The sequence below is a fragment of the Microtus pennsylvanicus genome, chromosome 1 (genome assembly GCF_037038515.1).
Source record: "Microtus pennsylvanicus isolate mMicPen1 chromosome 1, mMicPen1.hap1, whole genome shotgun sequence".
NCBI lineage: Eukaryota > Metazoa > Chordata > Mammalia > Rodentia > Cricetidae > Microtus > Microtus pennsylvanicus.
The window spans coordinates 10,124,793-10,146,573 of record NC_134579.1 but is presented as its reverse complement, the minus strand read 5'-3'; the positions used below and the strand labels follow the sequence as shown (position 1 = coordinate 10,146,573).

The following is a 21,781-nucleotide window of genomic DNA, read 5'->3' as shown; positions in this document are numbered from 1 at the left end:
ATTGATGGTTACTTATCTTCTCTGCATGGCATCTTCCAGCACTCTGAAAGCTAGAGGGAAGAGATGAAGTTTCCGGGTCACTACCAGCTTGACTTTGCCATATTGCATGACACAAGTAAGTGCTGTGTTGAGCAAAAGGATCTTGCTATTAAGTTCTGAAGGGCAACTAATAGCATCCGCAGTATTTTGTAATGTTTGTGGAAATCGAGATCTCACTGGCCACTAACTCCAAAGGTAACATGAGGCTTTGTATTTGTTAGTGTATCATGTCAAATGAAGACAGTATTATCCTGTTCTCTCTCTCTCTCTCTCTCTCTCTCTCTCTCTCTCTCTCTCTGTGTGTGTGTGTGTGTGTGTACATATATATACTTCTTCAGTAGTAGGATTCCATGTCTTTTTCAAAAGGACTTTAGTGTTATTTGGGAAACAGTTATTTTTGTGTTAATATATAATCATTTATAAATTACTGTAAATCAATAAATATATACTAAAAATGAACAGGCCAAGTATTTTGCATAAGGACAATAGGAAATTTGCTTTGAAGGCATGTGAGCAATTAGCCAGACTCTGCCCATGGTGTGTTCAAAGGCATGAGACAGAAAGCTCATCTGACGACTCCCTTGAGAAATGGCTGTCTCTTGAACAATTTTCCAGCACAGAGAAATTAGGATTGTTTATCCTGTATTCACTTCAGTACTTATCTATTTGGATGGTCAGAAGTCACTGCAGGTGAAATAAGGCTTGACTACTGGTGCAGCTGGAGGCCAAAATTGGCATTATTTCTGGGATGTTGATTGATTTACCATGGAAAATGTAAGAGTCACACAATTGTGGACACTTTCATTCAAATTGTAAAGGAAGGGCAAATAAAATAGGCAAATGTCTGCCCAAGGTCAGGACTTCCTTAAGTCCTCCAAAGTGTAATATTTGAAACCAAAAATGCAATGAAGACCCCAGGACATTTGAGTAGCAGAGTGTGGAACATCTACCCAAGAAAGCAGGAGGATGCAGTACAAATGAGATTGCATATGACTGTGTTCAATCCAACACGAGAGTGGCAGTACAGGTCAAGATGTCTGGGACAAATATCACCACACCACCATGTGCTGCTTCCAGTGCCCAGAACAAAGCTACAAGATTTAGTGATTTCCCTGTTGGCTTTGGTTTCACTTTACAGTGACACTTGCTCAGTATCCTATTCCCCCTTTTAGAGCAGGGATGTTTGTTTAGCAACCATTAAGTCTTGAAAAGTCTATACTGTTGCATGGAGAGCGGGGACCCTTTGTTCCATCCCTGCCACCCAGCTAGTTACACCCAAAATAATCACACAGAAACTGTATTAATTAAAACAATGCTTGGCCATTAGCTCTAGCCTCCTATTGGCTAACTCTCACATCTTGATTTAACCCATTTCTATTAATCTGTGTTCACCACAAGGTTGTGGCTTACTGGAAAAGATTTAGCATGTCTGGCCTGGCATCTCCAGGGAGGCGCTCTGACTCTGCTTTCTTCCTCCCAGAATTCAGTTCTGTCTTCTCCGCCTACCTAAGTTTTGCCCTATGAGGCCAAGCAGTTTCTTTATTGATTAACCAATGAAAGTAACACATAAACAGAAGGACCTCCTACACCACTGTACCTTGTTTCTAATACTACATGGACTCACAGCTTCAAACTGCTTTAAATCTTAGAGAAGTCATTAGACTTGAACCCTTAAAAAATGTCGGAACTGCTGAGACTCTGATGATACTCCAGATGGACAGAATGTATCTCCTATTATGACCTACATATGGGATTTTGTAGAGGGCCAGTGATAGAAATGTATGGCTTAAGAGGAATTTAGGATTCATATTGGCAGAGGTTGACTTGTGAGGATTTGTTTATCTTGACCATCAGCTTTACTAAATTTAGACATGCCTCGAAGATTAGTAATGTACACTCTGGGTATCTGTGGTGGTTTTAAATAAAAATAGGCCCAAAAGGCTCATGGATTTGAATGTTTGGTCACCAGGGACAGGTATTGAATAAAATGTCAGTAGCAATGGGCTTTGAGGTTTCAAGGACTCAAGCCAGGTCCTGTGTCTCTTTCATTGCTGCCTATGGATACAGGGATAGAACTCTCAGCTTTTTCTCCAGCATTATGGCTGCCTGCATGCTGCCATGATCCCCTCCATGATGATAATAGACTAAACCCCTAAAACTGTAAGAGGTTCCAACTAAATAAATTATTTTATCAGAGTTGTCAAGTATCTTTTGGTGTCTCTTCACCATAATAGAATGCTAACTAAGACAGTTTCTCTGTAAGGGATACCTGAGTAGAGCAGAAAGACTCATACCAAATGGCAGTGTAAGCAAATAATAGATTGGAACACGATGACAAAAGATGAAGGAAGAAACCTGCTGGTGCAATGACTCCCAGTCTTGCTGGCCACCGCAATAGCAGTTATTCTGCTGTAACTCTCTTTGCTCTGGCAGATGGAAATCCCTGAAACCATGAGCCAAAATAAGCAATGCTGCACTTCAAGTAATTCCCTCAGGCATTATGACTATATCTGTGAAAACTAATTAAAACAACCATGTTCAATTCACTGATTACACAGAAATAAATTAGTAAAATTAATATAATTCAACAGGAAGCCTTACTTTTCCATCCAAAATATTCAGAAATTATGACCCATATTTCTTTCACAATATAGACTGTACATAGTAGTCATTTAAACTTTGGAAAATTCCAGAAAGCAATGTAAAATTAATGCCAGAGAAAACATTTAGACTGAAGGTACTACATAGAAGGCGCCATGCAGAAAACACTCAAGTGCAAACTTTCACCTGATCTTCCTAGCAATCTAACACCGTATATAGAAAGTTATTCCTACAAGGCTGATGAGGGAAGTGTGGAACAAAATATAGTACAGATGAGGATAATCCATCTGCTTACAACAACGATTTCCAATTTTCTGAACGCCTAACATGAACATGCTTTCTTACTAAGCCTCTGAAACTGAATGAATCTCAATCTTCATTGAGAAAAGATTAACAACTCTATAATGTTGCAATTACCTTCGGTGTAATGATGGTATATTTACAGGAGATTTCAACCTGTGATTCCTCATGCTGTGGAGATGAGGGGAGAGGAGAACAAATACAGACTCTTTTCTATAGAAGGCATTCCTTGCAAAATGAAATGAAATTGTGGTAAATAGGTTTGACAGCGTTAGTTTTGATTTGATATGCACAATTAATCTGAGATACTTTTGTGCTACTCAGCATGGTCTGACCATAAAAAAACAAAGTTTTAGTTTCCAAGTTTGGCAAATCACATAAATCCAAAGTGTGTAAAACAGAAAAGGAGTAGAAGATAAAAGGGTGAGTTCTGACTTCAGTATCCTCAGACTGCCAAGGCAAAAATCTGTGATGAGTTTATTGACAAGAATCATGGGGCTGATCAGATTGCAGCAACTACAGTCAATCTTATCACATCTCAAGTCCTCCTGCTGTTCAGCTGGGCAAACTGGTATGGCCTCAGTCAGAAGAAGGCAGCCTTACATGCTGAGATTAGACTATGCAGACCTAGGGTTGAGGAAGCTACAAGCAGGGACAGTGATTTGCTGCATACACTTCTATATGCACCACTGCTTTGTTTAAAGACTTGAGTTAATAATAACTAGGATGAACCACAGATTATGTCTTAGGTATCCTAATTTCTTCTCTCAAGCCTTAAACTAACTTGGTGCAGCACAGTTTGCAATCTGGCCAATGTATGTGAAGGACATAGTCTCACATGTGTGCTTTTTATACTTTAATAGCTTTACTGGTAGTACACCATAATTTAAGAAGACTAATATCCATCGGAGAACGCTAAAGCAAGAAGCTAGTCTATTGATTAGTAGCATTAAAATGTTAGTAAAGATCAGCAGCTATGGCTCTGAGAAGAGATAGTAGGGCGTCATTTTGTTGTTTTATTCAGAAACAGTAAGGCTGGTTACTGGGAAAGGCAAACTATATCCATCCAATAACTAAGTAATTAAAATTCCTTCAAAAACTTTCTTCATGTGCTCACTATAATATTTCAATTAAAATATACCTTTTGGTGACTAAACTTTATAAAGAATCCATATTAATGACAAACCCTGAATACCAGTTAAATATAAACTAACGATAAGTTGAATTGAAGATTTTAAACCTACTTCTAACTTAAAGAAAGGTTAAAGCAATCTACTTTTAATTAAATACATCTATAGCTACTTAATTCTAAATCTTAAGGTTCTTGCAACCCAATTTTTTTGTGATAAGAATATTACTAAAAGTCATCTGCATTGAATGACACTCTTCCGTTCCTCAGCCCCTCTGACTCCATTATCTCTCTCATGGGAATGAATGCTTTGCTATGACTGATGATGAATAAGATATATAGGACAAATGATGCATTTTTTTTCATTTAAAAGACTAAAAAGGAAATTCACTTTAGACTCCTTTCTGCCTAGTCTCATTAAAATCTAAATACAGCTATTCTTAGAGATTTTTTTTTCAGGTTCAGGTTGCCAAAAAAAGAAAGAAAAGTCACATGTGTCATTTAAATCAATTATAGAATCTCTAGAAATATATTACAATTGCTTATTTTCAAAACTTTTGGCTTAGATATACACATGTAACTTATCAGCAAATTTAATAATCAAAACACTTAAATGGTAACCTGAAAAACACTGCTTAAAAGTCTCAGACAATTAATCCTAACATTTGTTCTCATTTTAGAACATGTTTTGGAAAAATCTCTTCCAGTCTTAGTTGCTTTTCTATTGCTGTGAAGAGACACCATGACCAAAGCAACTTACAAAAGAAAGCATTTATCTGGGGTCTTGCTTACAGTCTCGAAAGATGAGTCCATCAATATTATGGCATCATGGTCAGAAGCATAGTAGCAGTGCTAGGCTGGCATAGCACTGGAGCAATAGTTGAGAGCTTTTACTCTGAGACAGTAGCCCAGATATAAGAAAGGAACCGAGAGAAGCAGGGAGGAAGTCAGGGAGGAAAGAAGAGAAGAAAGGAGTGAGGAAGAGAAGAGAAAGCAGAGTGCTAACTGGGAACAGTATGGGCTTTTGAAATCTCAAAGCCCAACCTCAGTGACTCAACTTTTCCAAAAAGGCCACACCCCCTAATCATTCTCAAATAATTCCACCAACAGCCACCTCAACATTCAAATACATGGCCCTAGGGGTGCCCATTCTCATTCAAATCCTCACATTTCACAAATTATTTTCTGTGCCATTATCATTGGCCCCCCAGTCTGCCCCAATTGTCAACCACATTCAGAGGGTCCAGTTTGATCCCATGCTGTTCCTTCCCAGTTCAGTGGAGTTGGTGAGCTCCCATTAGATCAGGTACACTGTTTAAGTGGGTGAAACAACCCCTCGTGGTCCTGACTTCCTTGCTCATATTCTCCCTCCTTCTTGCTCTTAAACTGGCACTAGGATTTGTCTCTACTGAATGTACTGGCTTTTGGGATCCTATTCTCTTTGGATCCTACATTCCTAGGCCTGGATTTAAGGGGGAGGGCCTTGGCCTTCCCACAGGGCAGGATGCCTTGCCCTCTCTTAGGGCTGGAGGGGTTGGAGGGAAGGGGATGGGGGAAGCAGGAGGGAAGTGCGAAGAGGGGAAGAAGTAGGAATTTTGATTTGTATTATTTATAAAGTAATAAAAAATGAGGAAAAAACAAATTATTTCCTAAAATATCTTAATAAAAATTGCTTTTAAAAGGTATCTTTAATAAAACATCACATATTGATAACAACAAAAACTTAGGATCAAATTTTCAAATAATTTTTTTATTCTAAGAAGTTACCATTCATTCGCTCTCCTACTAGATAAGAACATTTTTACTCTTACTTACACTGTAGAATCTCCAATACATAGTATAATATTTGGCACACAGACAATAAATACTGATAGCTAAGATGAAGAATATAGAGCAATATGAAAATGAAGTTATTAAATTCTCTATATGCAACCGTATTTTTAGTTACATAATAATTAGAGCATTTAGCTGATAAATTTAAGATAACTTTATGACACAGCCATTTTTTCAGAGTTTTTTGTTGCTATAGGAAAAATTAAGACAAAATAAATTTAACAGAATTTATGTAGAATTTAGATATATAAAAAATTTATATAAATTTCTTAACAATATTCTAGAAGTCCCAGATAAATAATGTGAAGCCAGTAGTTTGCTTTTTTGTGGAAGCCTGAAATTCATTCACTTTTCCATATCAGATTCTAGATTTGCTGGAGTAACATAAAGGAAGTGTGGAAGAGGGAGGAAGGAAAAGAAAGAAAAAAGGGAGATGTCACTAAACCTGAGGGTCAAAGGGTTTGGCACCCATTTTTCAATAAGCCTAATTAAATGGGATAAATTAATAGTGAAAAGCAAGAAAGCACATTTAAACAATATGTCCAATTAGCAAGTGGGATGCCACCACCCAATTCCATCTTGTGATCCTGACAGGAAGCAGATTATACAGAAAGCAAGAAAGACGTGAATAGGTAAGGAGTCTGGCCAAGGTGTGCTCTCTCTAGCCACCAAAGTCTCAAGGCCAAGTTTCTCTCCACCAAGATCAGACTTTCCTGCAAGTTCATCAGAGAAGCTGTAAAATCTTTCTACAGGAAGCAAGTGCCTCCTTAGTAAAGAAGTTCCAGTTCTTCATTCTCCCTGCATAGCACTCCAGAGTAAATTCTAATTTCATGTGGTCCATTTTTAAAATAGTTCTGATAGCCAAAAAGAAGCAGAAGTGTCTCTTTAGACTATATTCATTCGCACTAAATTGTCTGGTCACAGAGAAACCCATCCACCAAAAAACAATTTTCTTCCTTTGAAAACATAATGTAATACCATTTGACTGTGAGGTCACTTCCAAAAAGCTAATCTAAGAAATGACTTTAATGGTCTGTTCTCTAAAGTCACATTCCGAGAAACCTGTGGACAATACTAACTAATCTCAAATTCACCATGCCAGGAACAACCCAGAAGAACCTCTTAGTTTCTTAGACTAGCTCAGGACTCGGGACCCTGTATGATCCTGTTTCATATCATTATTGTCTTGGCATCAACTTTGGAACCAAAATAAAGTATTGGAAACATTTACTGAGTCATGCGCTGTCCAATTGAAACTCTTACCCATGTAGTGGTTTGAGACAAGGGCTACCTGCTTATAGAGAGAAAAGTAAGTTCTACTATTGCCTACTGCTGCCAAAAAAGGAGGTTGTTGTTTTGTAAGAAATCTAATGTACGCCAGTACTCTTCCGGTGTTCCATTCTGCCACTACTGTCCCCACTAAACCAACTCCACATATGCGGAGATCAAGGATGCAGGTTAAGAAAATAGAACAGCGCAGAGAAGGCTAGGGAAATGGCCATAATCAAGACAATACAACAGAACTTCAAACAAACCCCCCTCTCTCACACACACACACAGTACTCAATTTGCATACAGTGTTATTCACAATAGACAGAAGTATAAACCATCCAAATGTCGATTGGCTGAAATAGTGCGCAAACTTATCATTTGGCACAAAGAGGAATGAATTCCAGGGGATTAGTACATCACACACACACACACACACACACACAAAGGATCTTAAAACTTGAAGCTAAGTGAAAGAAACCAGACACAAAAGCACCACATGTTACATGGAGTAAAAAAAGCTATGGGGTCTGGGAAAGAAATAACAAAGTGCTCTGTAATTAGATTAGACCATAATAATATTCATATAGCATATTATACATTGTGTTAGCTAGTCTTATGTCAACTTGACACACAAATTAGAGTTATCAGAAAAGAGAGAATTTCAGTTGAGAAACTACTTCCATACTATCCAGTTGTAAGGAATTTTCTTAATTAGTGATTGATGGGAGAAAGCCCAACCCATTGTGGGTGGTGCCATCCCTAGGCTGGTTCCTGGGCCTCATAAGAAAGCAGGCTGTGTAAGCCATAGGGAGCAAACAAGTAAGTAACATCCCTCTATAGGCTCTGCATCAGCTACTACTTCCATGTACCTGTCCTGACTTTCTTCTATGATGAACAGCAATACTGAAGTATAAGCCAAATAAACCCTTTCTTTCCCAACTTGTTTTCTGGTCATAGTGTTTCACTGAAAAAATAGAAAGCCTAACTAATACTGTGAAAGTGAAAGTTATGCTTTCAGATTTTAATTACTGTGCCTACAAGATAAATGAAACAAAAATACCTCTAACCTGTAACCCCTCTTACCCAAGGACAGATACTTCATGAAATGCCGGAGACTATTGTTTATGGGAGATAACAAGTCACAGGTTTCATTCCCCTAAACAAGTTTGATTCAAATGCACCAGATGTACTAAATCACATATAGGTGGGAGACTCTTGGGCAAGAATTATGTCAGGATGAATGCTTGCCCCTGATTGGATGTAGGTGGAAGGTAAGCAGGAAGGGAATATATCACAATATCTGATGGGAAATATAATGGCCTTATGGGTTTGCCTTTATAAGCCTTTGCAAAATATGACTTTCACCCATTTTCTGGGAATCCAGCAATGGACCTGGCCAGAGTCCATCATCCAGACCAGAACTGAAATAAAGCTTGCTTAAAATTTGACTCAATTGTGGTAGTGGTTTTGTTCTCGTCCTGTGGGATTAAAAACACATACACTTTAGATAAATTAAATTTAGATTCTGAGAATATCATTTTACTCTGATAGGGTTAAAAACAAACGCAAAAAGTGGGGGTGAATGTTAGGCAATGAAAATTAAGAGAAAATGCATCTTCTGTGTCTCTCTCCATGGATGCTTGGTAGTGACTTCTTGAACAAGTATCTCAATGTTTACAGACATTGATTATTGCTGAAAAAATGTAGCTATTTTCATGTCCCTAAACAACAGGTTTTAGGCACTTCTGCTACTGATTTACAAGCACCTAAGATGACTGAATCATATTTCTCAAAAATTAATCATGAGAAGAGGGACTTTGGGAATCTAAATTAAAACTCATATATCCGCAATTTCTTGTGAGGACTGCCTAAATACAATGAAGTGGTAATTACCTTTATTCTTCCTCCCCCTCAAAAAACTCTATTTGTGTCTTAAAATACTGTCAATATATTTTTTAATTGTTTTTATTGAGCTATATATTTTTCTTCGCTCCCTTCCCTTTCTCCCCCTCCCCTTCTGTACTTTCCCATGATCCCCATGCTCCTATATTTATTTACTCAAGAGATCTTGTCTTTTTCTTCTATCCATGTAGATTAGATCCATGTATGTCTCTTTTTGGGTTCTCGTTATTGTCTTGGTTCACTGGGACTGTGACTTGTAGGCTATTTTTTCTTTGCTTTATGTCTAAAAGTCATTTCTGAGTGAGTACGTATGATTCTTGTCTTTCTGGGTCTGGGTTACCTCACTCAGTATGTATGATGTTTTCTAGATCTGTCAAATTTTTATAAGAAGATGGTTGATAAGAATTTCGAATGTAGTCGGTGTGTACCCAGTGAGATGCCATTGGTAAAAACTAATTTTTCCTTTGTGAGCTGTCATCAATTAGAGATAGCTCTAATTAGAGAGGGCATCTGTTTACTTTCCCTTCTACAACTGGGGCCCAATATGGCTTACACCTGTGCATGCTGCCCAGTCTCCTTAAGTCTGATGGGATATGCAAACCATACTTAAAACCCGGCCCCATGCCCAGCAGTAGATGGCCAACACAAAAGGAACTCAATGGTATTTTGGAAGGATTTTGTTTCACAGTGCTTTGCCTGAGCACTTTTCTTTCCATACAGATATTTTACTATGTTTTCTGATACTATGTTTTCATACTATGGTTTCTGATTTTTGTTTTTATGGATTTTCTACATGTGTGACTGTGTGCATCTCAGCATCTGAATGTGTTTTTTTTTTCTGGGATTTTTTTCTTTTATTCCATTTGTTTGTTTTTCCTTTGCTGGTGTGTTTGTTTATTTAGATGCCTGTGTGTAGTCCAGTAAATGAAAAAAAGGATGAGGATTTTGGGTATGTAGGGAAGTGAGGATGATCTGGAAGCAGCTGAGGGGAAACCAAAATCAAAATACATTGTATGAAAAAAATCTATTTTCAGTTTAAAAAAAGAACTTAAAATGAGAAGAATTCAAGACAATATTAGAGAAAAAGAAGGCAGGCTGGAGACGAGAATGAGATGAGAAGCCAGTTATAGCAGGAAACCTCAAGGCTTCACAGAAAATGACAGAAACGTCATCTGGTGCTTAGAGGAGAAAGAAAAACTTGCTCTCCACCTTTGACAGGTAAGCCATATTTCTGCAAACACTTCCAGAATGCAAAATAATATTAATCCATTTGCTATCTGTGGGATAAGAATGAAAACACCAACAACTTCAATTGAAATTTTCTTAAATGTGTATAATATGTGACAGTTTCTTCATTCAAAGATAAAAGGAAAAGCAGCAATGTGATCAAGAGCCTGAAAATGTTGGTCTATGTTAAAATCTGCCACAGTCATGGCTATATGTGACTATTATAAAGTAAAATATCACTCTTCTAAGAAAGCTCTTAATTAATTCAAGAATAATATAAATAATGTACCTTTGTGTAGGCAAATGGTGAGCTTAAGAAAGACATTCTGATAAACAAACGTTGTAAAAGCTTCACTAGCCAATTGCTAAAAAACAAACCATTTTAAAAGTTTATAGACTTTAAATGCAAGAGAAATATCAAAATTTAAAAACTAACAGGAAATTCTATCTTATCCACACTGCATAAATTTTTAAGAGGATTGTTATAAAAAGGCAATGTGATGATAGAAAATTACTACTTATGTCATGCAGTTCAAAATCTCCCTTCCAGCATTAAGGTCTCTAACAGCAATCTTCTAAAGTCCTAGGGAGGATGTGTCTCCATAAATATAATCCCGTTAAGCACTCCAACAAGACTCTGCGACCTAGCAAAACCGGGGTCTAAATCTGTACATAGAATGAAAATATTAGTTAAAACAGGGCAAGGAAAATACATGTACATGAATATATACATGTACAAACTATATAAATAATAAACATTTTTAACATAAAATATAAGTATATATTCACCCATCTTCTAATGAACACTAAGACCATGCCTTTGAGTTTGGATCTGTTATAAGGATTTTGAGCCATCCTGACCTACAGAAACAATAAATGCAATGCAACCTCTAAGGCTTGCATTTTCATTTCAATTAAAATGGAATGAAAGGTATAAGATGAATGCAAAATGAATAGCACTTAAAATTCAGTTAAATATACAGCTTTCTCTCATCTCACTTGCACACAATTTATTTCTCCCAAGTTATCCTTGTTCAGACTTTCCTGATATTAGATAAGTTTATTTACTGGCATACTCAAAGTTCATCATCTTATATGATATCATGCCACAGAATTATAATGAGAATAGTTATTATTCATGGAATGGTGGATAAGGAGAAGTGCTCACTTCACAATATGCAGAAAACGTAAGAGGTAGACACAGACTGCATACATGTAATTGAGGGAAGATTCAATCCACTTGCTGTGCTCAGTGTCCTGTGTGAATCACTCAACATTACTTAGAGCTGTGTCCGTGAAGCAGAAGCTAATTCACTAAATCTAATAAACAGAAGAGTGGCTAAAGAACCGTCATCAAGTTGGAAAGTAGGGGGAAGTACCGAAAACTTTCTACAAAATGCCTTTTTGCTGATTGCTTATTTTAGAGTCGCACACATTACTGAGGCCATTTCTCAGCAGGGACACTGTTTGGGTAAGCAGCACTCTAAGGCTTTCCTGACCCAGCTTGCAATTTGCCACCCCTCTGCCAAGCAGTTCCCAGAATAGCCCTAAAACTCTGCTTTATAGAAACATCAAAACTGCAATAAGCAAACTAAAGGTAAACCATGTAACAATACACAGAAAAGTCACAGTGAGTTGAAAATGTCTACCAGACAATGGATTCCTTTGAAGCTCCATTGGAATCTATAAGTTAGAAAACAAGACATTTCTAAGCAGTCTAAGTGGTGCACTCCCCTACCTCTCCAGTTCCCTCTGTCATTTAAAAAAAAATGATATCAGAGACAAGTGAAGTCTGCAGAGTTTACACTTAATATACAAAAGTATGACTATCTTCTGGGTTCATATATACAATGACATTCCGGTCAACGAGAAAACATACATGTAACAGTGCTCTTTAAGATAATATGGTATAGTGATTTCATAGTCTTTATTTGGACAGGTACATTCTATGACATTGGCATATTGCCATGGAAACAAGATAATGTAACAAAATGTTTGGGGACAAAACTTGTCTTTAAGGCACAGGTAACTAACAGTATTATTTGCCTCAAGTTAATGAGCATCTCCATAAAAGAGTATTCTATTCGTCTTCCATGCTTCATTGATATAGGGCTAGTCCAGATTATTTGACTAATGAAAACAAAGTGAAAATCACAGATCCTCCCCCTCTCAGAAGATCAGCAGGGTCCAAGAAGATATTTCTCCATTTCTTGGATTCCATAAAGAGTCTGACACATTGGCCAGAGCCACAGCTGACAGCCAAAGCCAACATGAGTGAAAAAGGAAGGCTTTGTCATTGAAAGCTGTAAAAATGTCACACCACAGTGAAACTTGGCTGGAGCCATCCTAGATTAGAGGAGAATAATACAAAAGCAAGTGATGTTGGACTTGCAATGTTGTTTTATAAAATGTTTACAAACCAATCAACATAATCTATAACTTTTAGATCAGTGCCTCTCAAACTATAATGTTGAACCACTTATTTATTTTTAATATGGAATCTATTTCAGATACTCTATAAAATTAGGAAGATTATTTCATCCAAACAAAAAACCTCTCAATGTTTAAAACAACTTCAATATCACTGGCCCTGTTTCAGAGCTGAAGGATGGCAGTGCCCATATGCATTTCGGGTGGTGGCAGCAGCAATTAACGGCCTGCACACATGGCTCTGAAAAATTGACTGAAAGAATATGAAAGGATTCTCTCAAACAAAGACAACAAATGTACTTTGTAAAATTTGAATTTCTTCTTCAAGAAGTTTTTAAAATACAGGATGGCTCAAAAGGAAAAAGTGAATGTTATACAACACTATACAACTCTGAGTACTTAAATTTGATTCCCCAGATCCTAAGGCTGAAGGGGAAAAAAGATACCAGGAAGCTGTCGTCTGGCCACACATACACAAACACACGCGCACACACACGCGCGCACGCACACACACACACACAAAACCACATTCTCACACATAAATAATATTACATTGTTTAAAAAATGATGGAGGGCAATAGCTAGACTTCCTCAGTTTGGACAAAATAGACTATATTAACTTTTATGAGGTTCAACTATCTTTTGAAATTAATAGTAATTTTCCAGCAAGAAATAGCATTTAAAATGCATCTTCCCTTCATGAATACAGCATTGAAATACTTCACATTTGTAAAATAGGACACTGATTATAAAACACTGTATGCAACCTTTTTAAAACAGGAATAATTTTCCATAAAACAAAATTAAAGGATGCATATTCTTTTCTTGCAATTCTGAGACTTGAAGATGAATGAGCCTTAATGTACTAGGCAGGCACTCTACCACTGAGCCATATCCCAGCCCTTTATTTATTTAGCCTTTCATTCATTTCATTTTGATAGTTGAATCTCTGATACCTGCTACAGCATTCTGAGTTACTGGGATTCTCAGCTATACAATCCAAACTAGTCTATATTTTCTTCGTTTGTTTTTTTTTATTTTTGTGGGTTTTTTAAGGTAAACTTTTAATTAAAATTTTAATTTCAAAAATTATTACAACTAAATAGTTAACCACATAGATAAAAGTAAATTGTTATTTTTTCTTTGTTACCTAAATATAATTAGTTTATCACTTAACAGATGTAAAATATTTTGCTGTAGATTTTTAATGTTTGATGAAATCAGCATAAAAAAATTTTTCATTAATTACTGATGTGGGAGTGTCATATCAATCTGTTGATTTCATTGGTTAAGCAATAAAGAAACTGTTTGGCTCATTGGTTAGGAGATAGGTGGGTGGAGTAAACAGAACAGAACGCTGGGAGGAAGAGGAAGTGAGGTCAGACTCCACAGCTCTCCTCTCCGGAGCAGACACCTCAGAGAGAGACGCCATGCTACCTGCTCCAGGGAAGATGCACGCCATGCCCCAGCTCCGACCCAGGATGGACTTAGGCTAGAATCTTCCCGGTAAGCGCACCTAGGGGCGCTACACAGATGATTAGAAATGGGCTAAATTAATATGTGACAATTAGCCAGTAAGGGCTAGAGCTAAGGGCCAAGCAGTGTTTAAAAGAATACAGTGTCTGTGTAATTATTTCGGGCATAAGCTAGCCGAGCCGAGCAGGCGGCTGGGGTTTTGGGGACATAGCCCCGCTGCCACTCCATATTACTACAAATTACTACATAAAAACATTAGGAAAATTATGTTGGTTTCATTGTTTGTTTTTTAATCCCTGAAAATAGGCAAAAAAAGTAATATTTCAAGTCAAATTCTTGCTGCATGACAAAATAAAACAAAAGGAAATTTAAAGCAATCAGGATGTGGTTAGAGGTTAACTCCACAGAACCAGATGAGATGGCTACTGACTCAATTTATCAGCTGGTTTTTATCTTTATTAACAAACCCACCACGAACAATATTTTATTTGGTTTCCAAATCTAAAATCGAACGTAACTTGTGAGCTTATTAACATGTATTTTTTTCATTGTGAGCATAAATATAGACACTAGAAGACTTATAATAAGATATTCTCATAATCTTGGCCTTGAAAAAAATACCGAAAATAAAAAATGTAACTTCTTGTTCAACTAGTCTGAGGAGGGAAGTAAAAAATAGATAAGATTTATTTAAAAAGCAAAACAAAACAGAATCTTTTAGTAAGGAAAAGGGTGTGATTAGGTAATGTCCTTTTTTTAAAGATTTGTTCATTTACTATGCATACAATGTTCTGCCCAAATGCACGCCTTAATGACAGAAGAGGGCACCAGATCTCTTTACAGATGGTTGTGTGAGCCACCATGTGGTTGCTGGGAACTGAACTGAGGACCTCTGGAAGTGTTCTTAACCTCTGAGCCATCTCTCCAGCCCCAGGTAATGTTTCTAAGGGTGTATCTGAGCCAGATTACTACCAACAGTAAAATTCTGTGTTTTAGACTTGTGCTTACTTGCTACCCCACACACGCACTGAAATAAATGTCCCTTTCAATGCATGCTCATAAATTTGTCTCTGACTTATAAAGGCTCTGCTTTCGCAGTGCAGGAGACGTCATCCAGAGTTTCCACTGAGGAGCAAATGCAGCTCCCACTGAACTACATCCCGATTAAAGCATTTTGCTCTTGCTGTCTGTTGGTTGGCTGACTGGTTGGTTTCATCCTGTTGTTTGAAGACAGTCTCACTGGGGGAATCCAGAAAAGACACCAAATTCCCATGGTCTCCCTGCTAAAATCACAGATGTACACTACAGCATCGGACTTCAGAGAGTAACAGGTTTGTACTACCGGGCCCAGCTTCAGAGTAGCTGCTGCTGGCTAAAGGCAAAACTCTTAAGCCATATCTCACAAGCACAGACCGTGAGATGAGACCCTGTCAAGATGGCATAGAAAGAAGTTACCCTCTCCCATTTACTAAAAATTAATTGGTTTGATAGTCTTATGTCTCTAAAATATTTTTAATCGTGACTGATTTTAATCATAACGCCATTAGGATTACTATCCTACTGTAGAGTTAAATATAAAGAGATTCACTGACTAAATCTGATGATCTTCATCACCTTAACCATTAAATAAATTCTGGTTGATCAAAAATCATGTAGAAAACATGCTATCTCTGGGACATGGAAAGAATTATAATTAGGAGCTACATTTCATAAGAGGTGGAGATTTAAAAATCAGTTCAATGCAAAAAGAGAAATTTAGCACAGGACTTCTTTATATTAAAATAAGACTATTATGGAGCAACTCGGCTCAGGCAATAAAGGTGCCTGCAGCCAAGCCTGAAAACCCTAGTTAGATTCCTCAAACTCACATGATCGAAGAAAAGAACAGATTCCTGCAGCTTTCCTAGACATCCACATGTACATCTCAGTGTAAAACACAAGTAAATGCACTCACACACCAAAAAATGCATATTTAAAACATGGACCACATGATGTGGGAGTCTCCTATGTGTGCTGGGATTACCATTAATGAATAAAGAAACTGTCTTGGCCTGTAAATAGGGCAGAACTTAGGTAAGTGGGGAGGACTGGACTTAATGCTGAGAAAAAGAAGGGCAGAGTAGGAGAGACGGAGAGATGCTATGGAGCCACTGCCAAAGTCAGACATGCCGGAACTTTGCTAATAGGCCACAACCTCATGGTGATACACAGTTTAATAGAAATGGGTTAAATTAAGATATAAGAGTAAGCTAATAAAAAGCTAGAGCTAATGGGCCAAGCAGTGATTTAATTAATACAGTTTCTGTGTGGTTATCTCGGAGCTAAACTAGCCGGGTGGCCAGGAAGAACAAGCGGGACCTCATCCTACAACCACACAATTTTAGTTTCACTTAACAAACTCTTTAAATCATTGGACTACTTTTAATAGTTCAGCATTAAACTTAAATACATTACTTAAAAATTTTAAATCTTATTATTCAAACACCACTGGTAGCTTTAATAAATCATGACTTGTAATAACTGTAGCTTTAGCATGTACTTTTCATAGTTTCTTACCTATATTTTGATATTTATGAAAAGTATTCATGAATATGGTAGAAAATAAAACACCAGTATCAGTTTATTTGATATTCTTGTACTACTTCTGGGGGTGAGAGTATTATATTGAAGGCCAGTAAGATGGCACAGTAGATAAGGGAGCTTGCCACCATGCCCTCAGATCCGAGTTTAATCCCGTTAGGTAGAAAGAAAGAATCGACTCCTGCACACTACTGTCTAACCGTCACAAGAATGGCATGACACACACACATACCAGCACACATACAAAATTAATAAATGGGGGAGGGACTTCAACTTGAATACTTTCAATCAATAAATTCTCAAAAAATATTCACAGTATAAGAAAAGGAAATAAAAAGAAGTCATAAAATTGAGTGCTGGGTGATTATAAATTAAATGTTAATAAGAAATCTAGTTCCTTATGTGGCTATTGAGAATTTGAAATAAGATTCATTAAGGCTACCGAGAAACTGAATTTTACATTAATTTCATTTTCATTAATTTTATTATTTTATTAAGCTTAATATTTAAAACTGTTATTCACGTCAGTTTCTAAGAAAATTTTAACTAAGTTGAAAAACTTCTGGGTCTGTGAATCGACTCTTAAACTGATAATTTTGTTAAATTAAAATGCGTGCCACGTATCTCTCATGAAAAGGTAGCATTTGTGATCAAATTTGTGATAACCCAATTTCAAAGACATGGTACAAAAGGAGAATAAAAGGGTCTGCCAATGCATTTTAAAACCAATATATGGTAATTTCATAATACCTTCATATATTGGGCTAAATAAAATATTATAAAAACTCATTAAAGTGTTCTTGTACTTCATATTACTACAAAAATTCTTGAATTATGAAAGGGAGATAAATTTTATTTCTCTTGGACAGTTCTGCTTTATTCAAAACCTAAAACTTCTTCTAAATTCTAATTTTTATTCAAGACAAGGTCTCGTTATATAACCCTCATCTGAAACTCCCTATGTAGCCCATAATTGACCTTAAACTCATAAAGAGCTGTCTACCTCTGCTTCCTAACTGCTGGAGTTAAAGGCATGTTGTAGGGAAGGAGTAAAGTCTTGAGCTAGTGAAGTCCTCATTTGTGTATTGTTTGCAATGATCCCATCATGTGAAGAATGAAGGTTCAGACCTATGAGAAATTAGCCAGGCCTTCCCCATATAGCTAAAGCTCAAAGGAACTGCCGAAGATTTTCTCCCGTTCTGGACTGAATGTGAGTGTCGGTAATGAATGCAAGTATAACTGCTTACCAAAAATAGATCAATGTGTGCAAAACCTAGCAACTACAGCTTCCTCCTCCTGTGTGACTGCTGCCTGAGACTGCTCCCCCGCAGAGGCCTCTGACCTTGTGCCACACAGAGCAACCGTGCTGAAGTTCCATCACAGTGCACCTAACCCACCTAACCCCAGCTTTTCTGTAAATATATCTGTGTGTCTATCCTTTCTTCTTCTCCTCACCACCCCCGTTAGGTTTCCAGACCCAGGCTTCATAGGTCTAGGTGGCCTGCATGACCATCTTTTGCTCTGTTCAATTCTTTAAGGCACAACTCACATATAGAAAAACTTACATAAGGCACACACATACACACACATAGTTCTATATTTTTTAATTGATACAAGCAACTACTTAGCCACCTGTGGTAGTTTGAATGTGATTGCTCCCCCATAAGCTCATAGAGAATGGCACTATTGGGAAGTATGGCCTTATTGTAGTGGGTGTGGCCTTGTTGAAGGTAGAATGGTCACTGTGGAGGCAGGCTTTGACATCGTTTTGCTTAAGCTTCCCTCAGTGTCACAGTCTTCTTCCTCTTGCCTTCTGATCAAGATGTAGCCAGCACCATGTCTGCCTGCACGCTGCCACATTAGCCACCATGATTGACTGAACTTCTGAACTGTAGGTGACACCATTGAACCATAATGGATCAAACTTCTCAACTATAAGCGAACCGCCACAATTAAATGTTTTTCTTTAGGAGAGTTGAGGTCACCGTGGTGTTTCTTCACAGCAGTAGAAACCCTGACTAAGACACCACCATGGTGGTTTGAACCTACCTCAAGATCCAGCATTTACCACTCTTATGAATATACCCAAGAGATGCCCTATCATACTACAAAAACATTTGTTTAACTATGTTCATAGCAGCATTATTTGTAATAGCCAGAATCTGGAAACAACCTAGATGCCCCTCAATGGAAGAATGGATGAAGAAAGTGTGGAACATATACACATTAGAGTACTACTCAGTGGTAAAAAAAAATGACATCTTCAATTTTGCACGCAAATGGATGGAAATAGAAAACACTGTCCTGAGTGAGATAGCCCAGACTCAAAAAAACGAATATGGTATGTACTCACTCATAAGTGGATTCTAGCCATAAACAAAGGACATTGAGCTTATAGTTCGCAATCCTAGAGAAGCTAAATAAGAAGGTGAACCCAAAGAAAAACACCATTGGCATTTCCAGAATGTCTATAAATAGATTAATATATCATGCAAAATATTTCAATCTGACAATATCAAGTCATACATAGCATATGCCTCTATAATACTAAAGATTATGATCACTTTCTTTTTTTTTTTAGAAATTTATTTATTTATTTATTTATTTATTTATTTATTTATTTATTTATTTATTTATTTTTGGTTTGGTTTTTCGAGACAGGGTTTCTCTGTGGCTTTGGAGCCTGTCCTGGAACTAGCTCTGTAGACCAGGCTGGTCTCGAACTCACAGAGATCCGCCTGCCTCTGCCTCCCGAGTGCTGGGATTAAAGGCGTGCGCCACCATCGCCCGGCTATGATCACTTTCTTGTTTCTTTTGCTGATATCAAAGACTGCTTGACAATGTCTGTCTTATCCAGTTATTTCATTTTCAAAACATAGCTTTATTCCTTATTATTTTATGGATTTGCTTATCCTCCAAGCATAAGGCATAACATGCCATCTTACAGCTTTTCTCTAGGTCCTTCCAACCATAGACTACAAATTAAGAAGTCTTGTTGCTTGACACTGAACTTTTGTTTGTACTCTTAACTAGGTCTAATATAGGTAACAGTATAGATGTCAAAAGAAAGGGATGATGAAGATGACAAAGGCAAACAGCATTTGAGTGATTGAGGTCCGTATCTAGCAGACAGAATGTCTACTGTGACTGAAGACTCAAAAGCAGTACAAGGCAGCAAATAAACAAGAAATGTGACACCAGCTAGTCACCTGCAAAGGCTCCTGAGACTATCCATGTCAACATTTTCAGCAATATCGATCTTCTCTTTTGTAAGAACATGGCAACAATGTTGGGTAAGGTTCCAGTACTCTTTCTAACACTATTTTCTCATATCCTGCTATTTCTTGTGCCTAGTATTCTAGAAAGTAAAGATTCATGAATACACGTATCATATGATAGCATAAGCAACTGGACCACATGATGTAAAATATTTATTGAGTTCTATGGCACTAGATGAAAAGTCAGATAACTATTTGAACCATTAATATTAATTTAATAAAACATGCAAATTAAGTTGCCATGACAGAACAATAAAATATTAATATCTTCAATGCTTTCAAAATACTCACTGAAGTCTCCAGTAAGAAAAACTGCTTCTGCTCCCGGGGCCCATTCTTTGCAGTATATACCACCATCGGCACTTCTGTGGATGCCAAATGACTCATAGCCTTTGGAAAACTTATCGATCCCACCTTCGTTTTTTCCAATGTCACTCAAAATCTGAGTAAACTTCTTATACCTTTGAGAAAGTACAATAAGAAAAAAGTTAGAAAGTTTGACTTCCAAAAGGAAGTAACATAGTCAAATCGGCAAGAAAATAAAATTACTCTACAGCAAAGTTTTACAAAATTTTCCTGAGGCTTTGTCAGCTCTCTGGTCTCTTTGTCACAGCCCCTCAGCTGTGTCTTTGAAGCAAGAAAGGGGCCACAAATAATATGTTCATGAGAGTTTGGTTTATTTATGTGACTATGTTTACATAGTTAAACAGTGACTATGTTTACAAAAGCAGGGAGTGGCAAGTCAAATTTGACCTGTGGGCTGCAGTTTGTCTACCCTTATCCTAAATCATCTGAATACAAAAAGAACTCTTATCATGCCTCATCACAAAAGCCAGTAAGCACAGAAGGAAACTGAAGATTCCCAGGCAGAGAAGGACATAGCAAGCTTATTGCTGCTCCATACCCTCCTCCAGATTCCCAGCATTCCAGGATCATTACTGGCACGTTTAAAAAGAAAAAAAACGGAAGGAAGGAAGGAAGGAAGGAAGGAAGGAAGGAAGGAAGGAAGGAAGGAAGGAAGGAAGGAAAAAGGGAAGGAGGGAGGGTGGAAGAAAGGGAGGAAGGAAAGAAGGAAGGAGGAAATATAACAATAAAAACTCTATTTCATTAGTCACTGCTTATATCTGAAGCAAATTTGGAGGAAAAAACAACAAAACTAAATTATTAAACCGTGAAGCATATCATAGTCATGGTTACTACAATTGTGATGAAACACTATGCCAAAGCAACTTGGGGAGGAATGGCTTATTTGGCTACTAAATCACTGTTGATCATTAAAGGACATTAGGCAGGAACTCAAACAGAGCAGAAACTTGGAGGCAGAAGCTGATACAGAGGTCATGATGGAGTGGTGTTTACTTGCTTGCTTTATGTAGCTTGCCCAAGAATCAAGATCGCAAAGCCAGGAGGTCCCAACTACAACGGGCTAAGTCCTTCCCATATCAATCACTAATTAAGGAAATGTCCTATTGGCTCGCCTACAGATCCTATTAAAAAGGCATTTTCTCAAATGAGGCTCCTTCCTCTCTAATGATTCCAGCTTGTGTCAATATGGCATAAAACTAGCCAGCACAAAGATCTTTCACATAGAAAGTAAAGATATACTGCAAGATGTACTGGTATTTCATTTTTATTTTAATAAATAAAGATTGCCTGAAAATCAGAAAGGTAAAACAGCTGCACTGGCCAGCCTTACAGACCAGGCTTGCCAAAA

General features: G+C 37.3%; 1 protein-coding gene across 1 annotated transcript in view; it reads right to left on the bottom strand.

Moving 5' to 3' along the window:
- Gbe1 (1,4-alpha-glucan branching enzyme 1) overlaps positions 1-21,781 on the bottom strand; it is a 245,510-nt gene that overhangs the window by 180,545 nt on the left and 43,184 nt on the right. Inside the window, exon 2 of the mRNA XM_075953332.1 lies at positions 20,359-20,528. Coding sequence (XP_075809447.1) covers positions 20,359-20,528 — 170 coding nt within the window. The remainder of the gene's footprint in view (positions 1-20,358; positions 20,529-21,781) is intronic.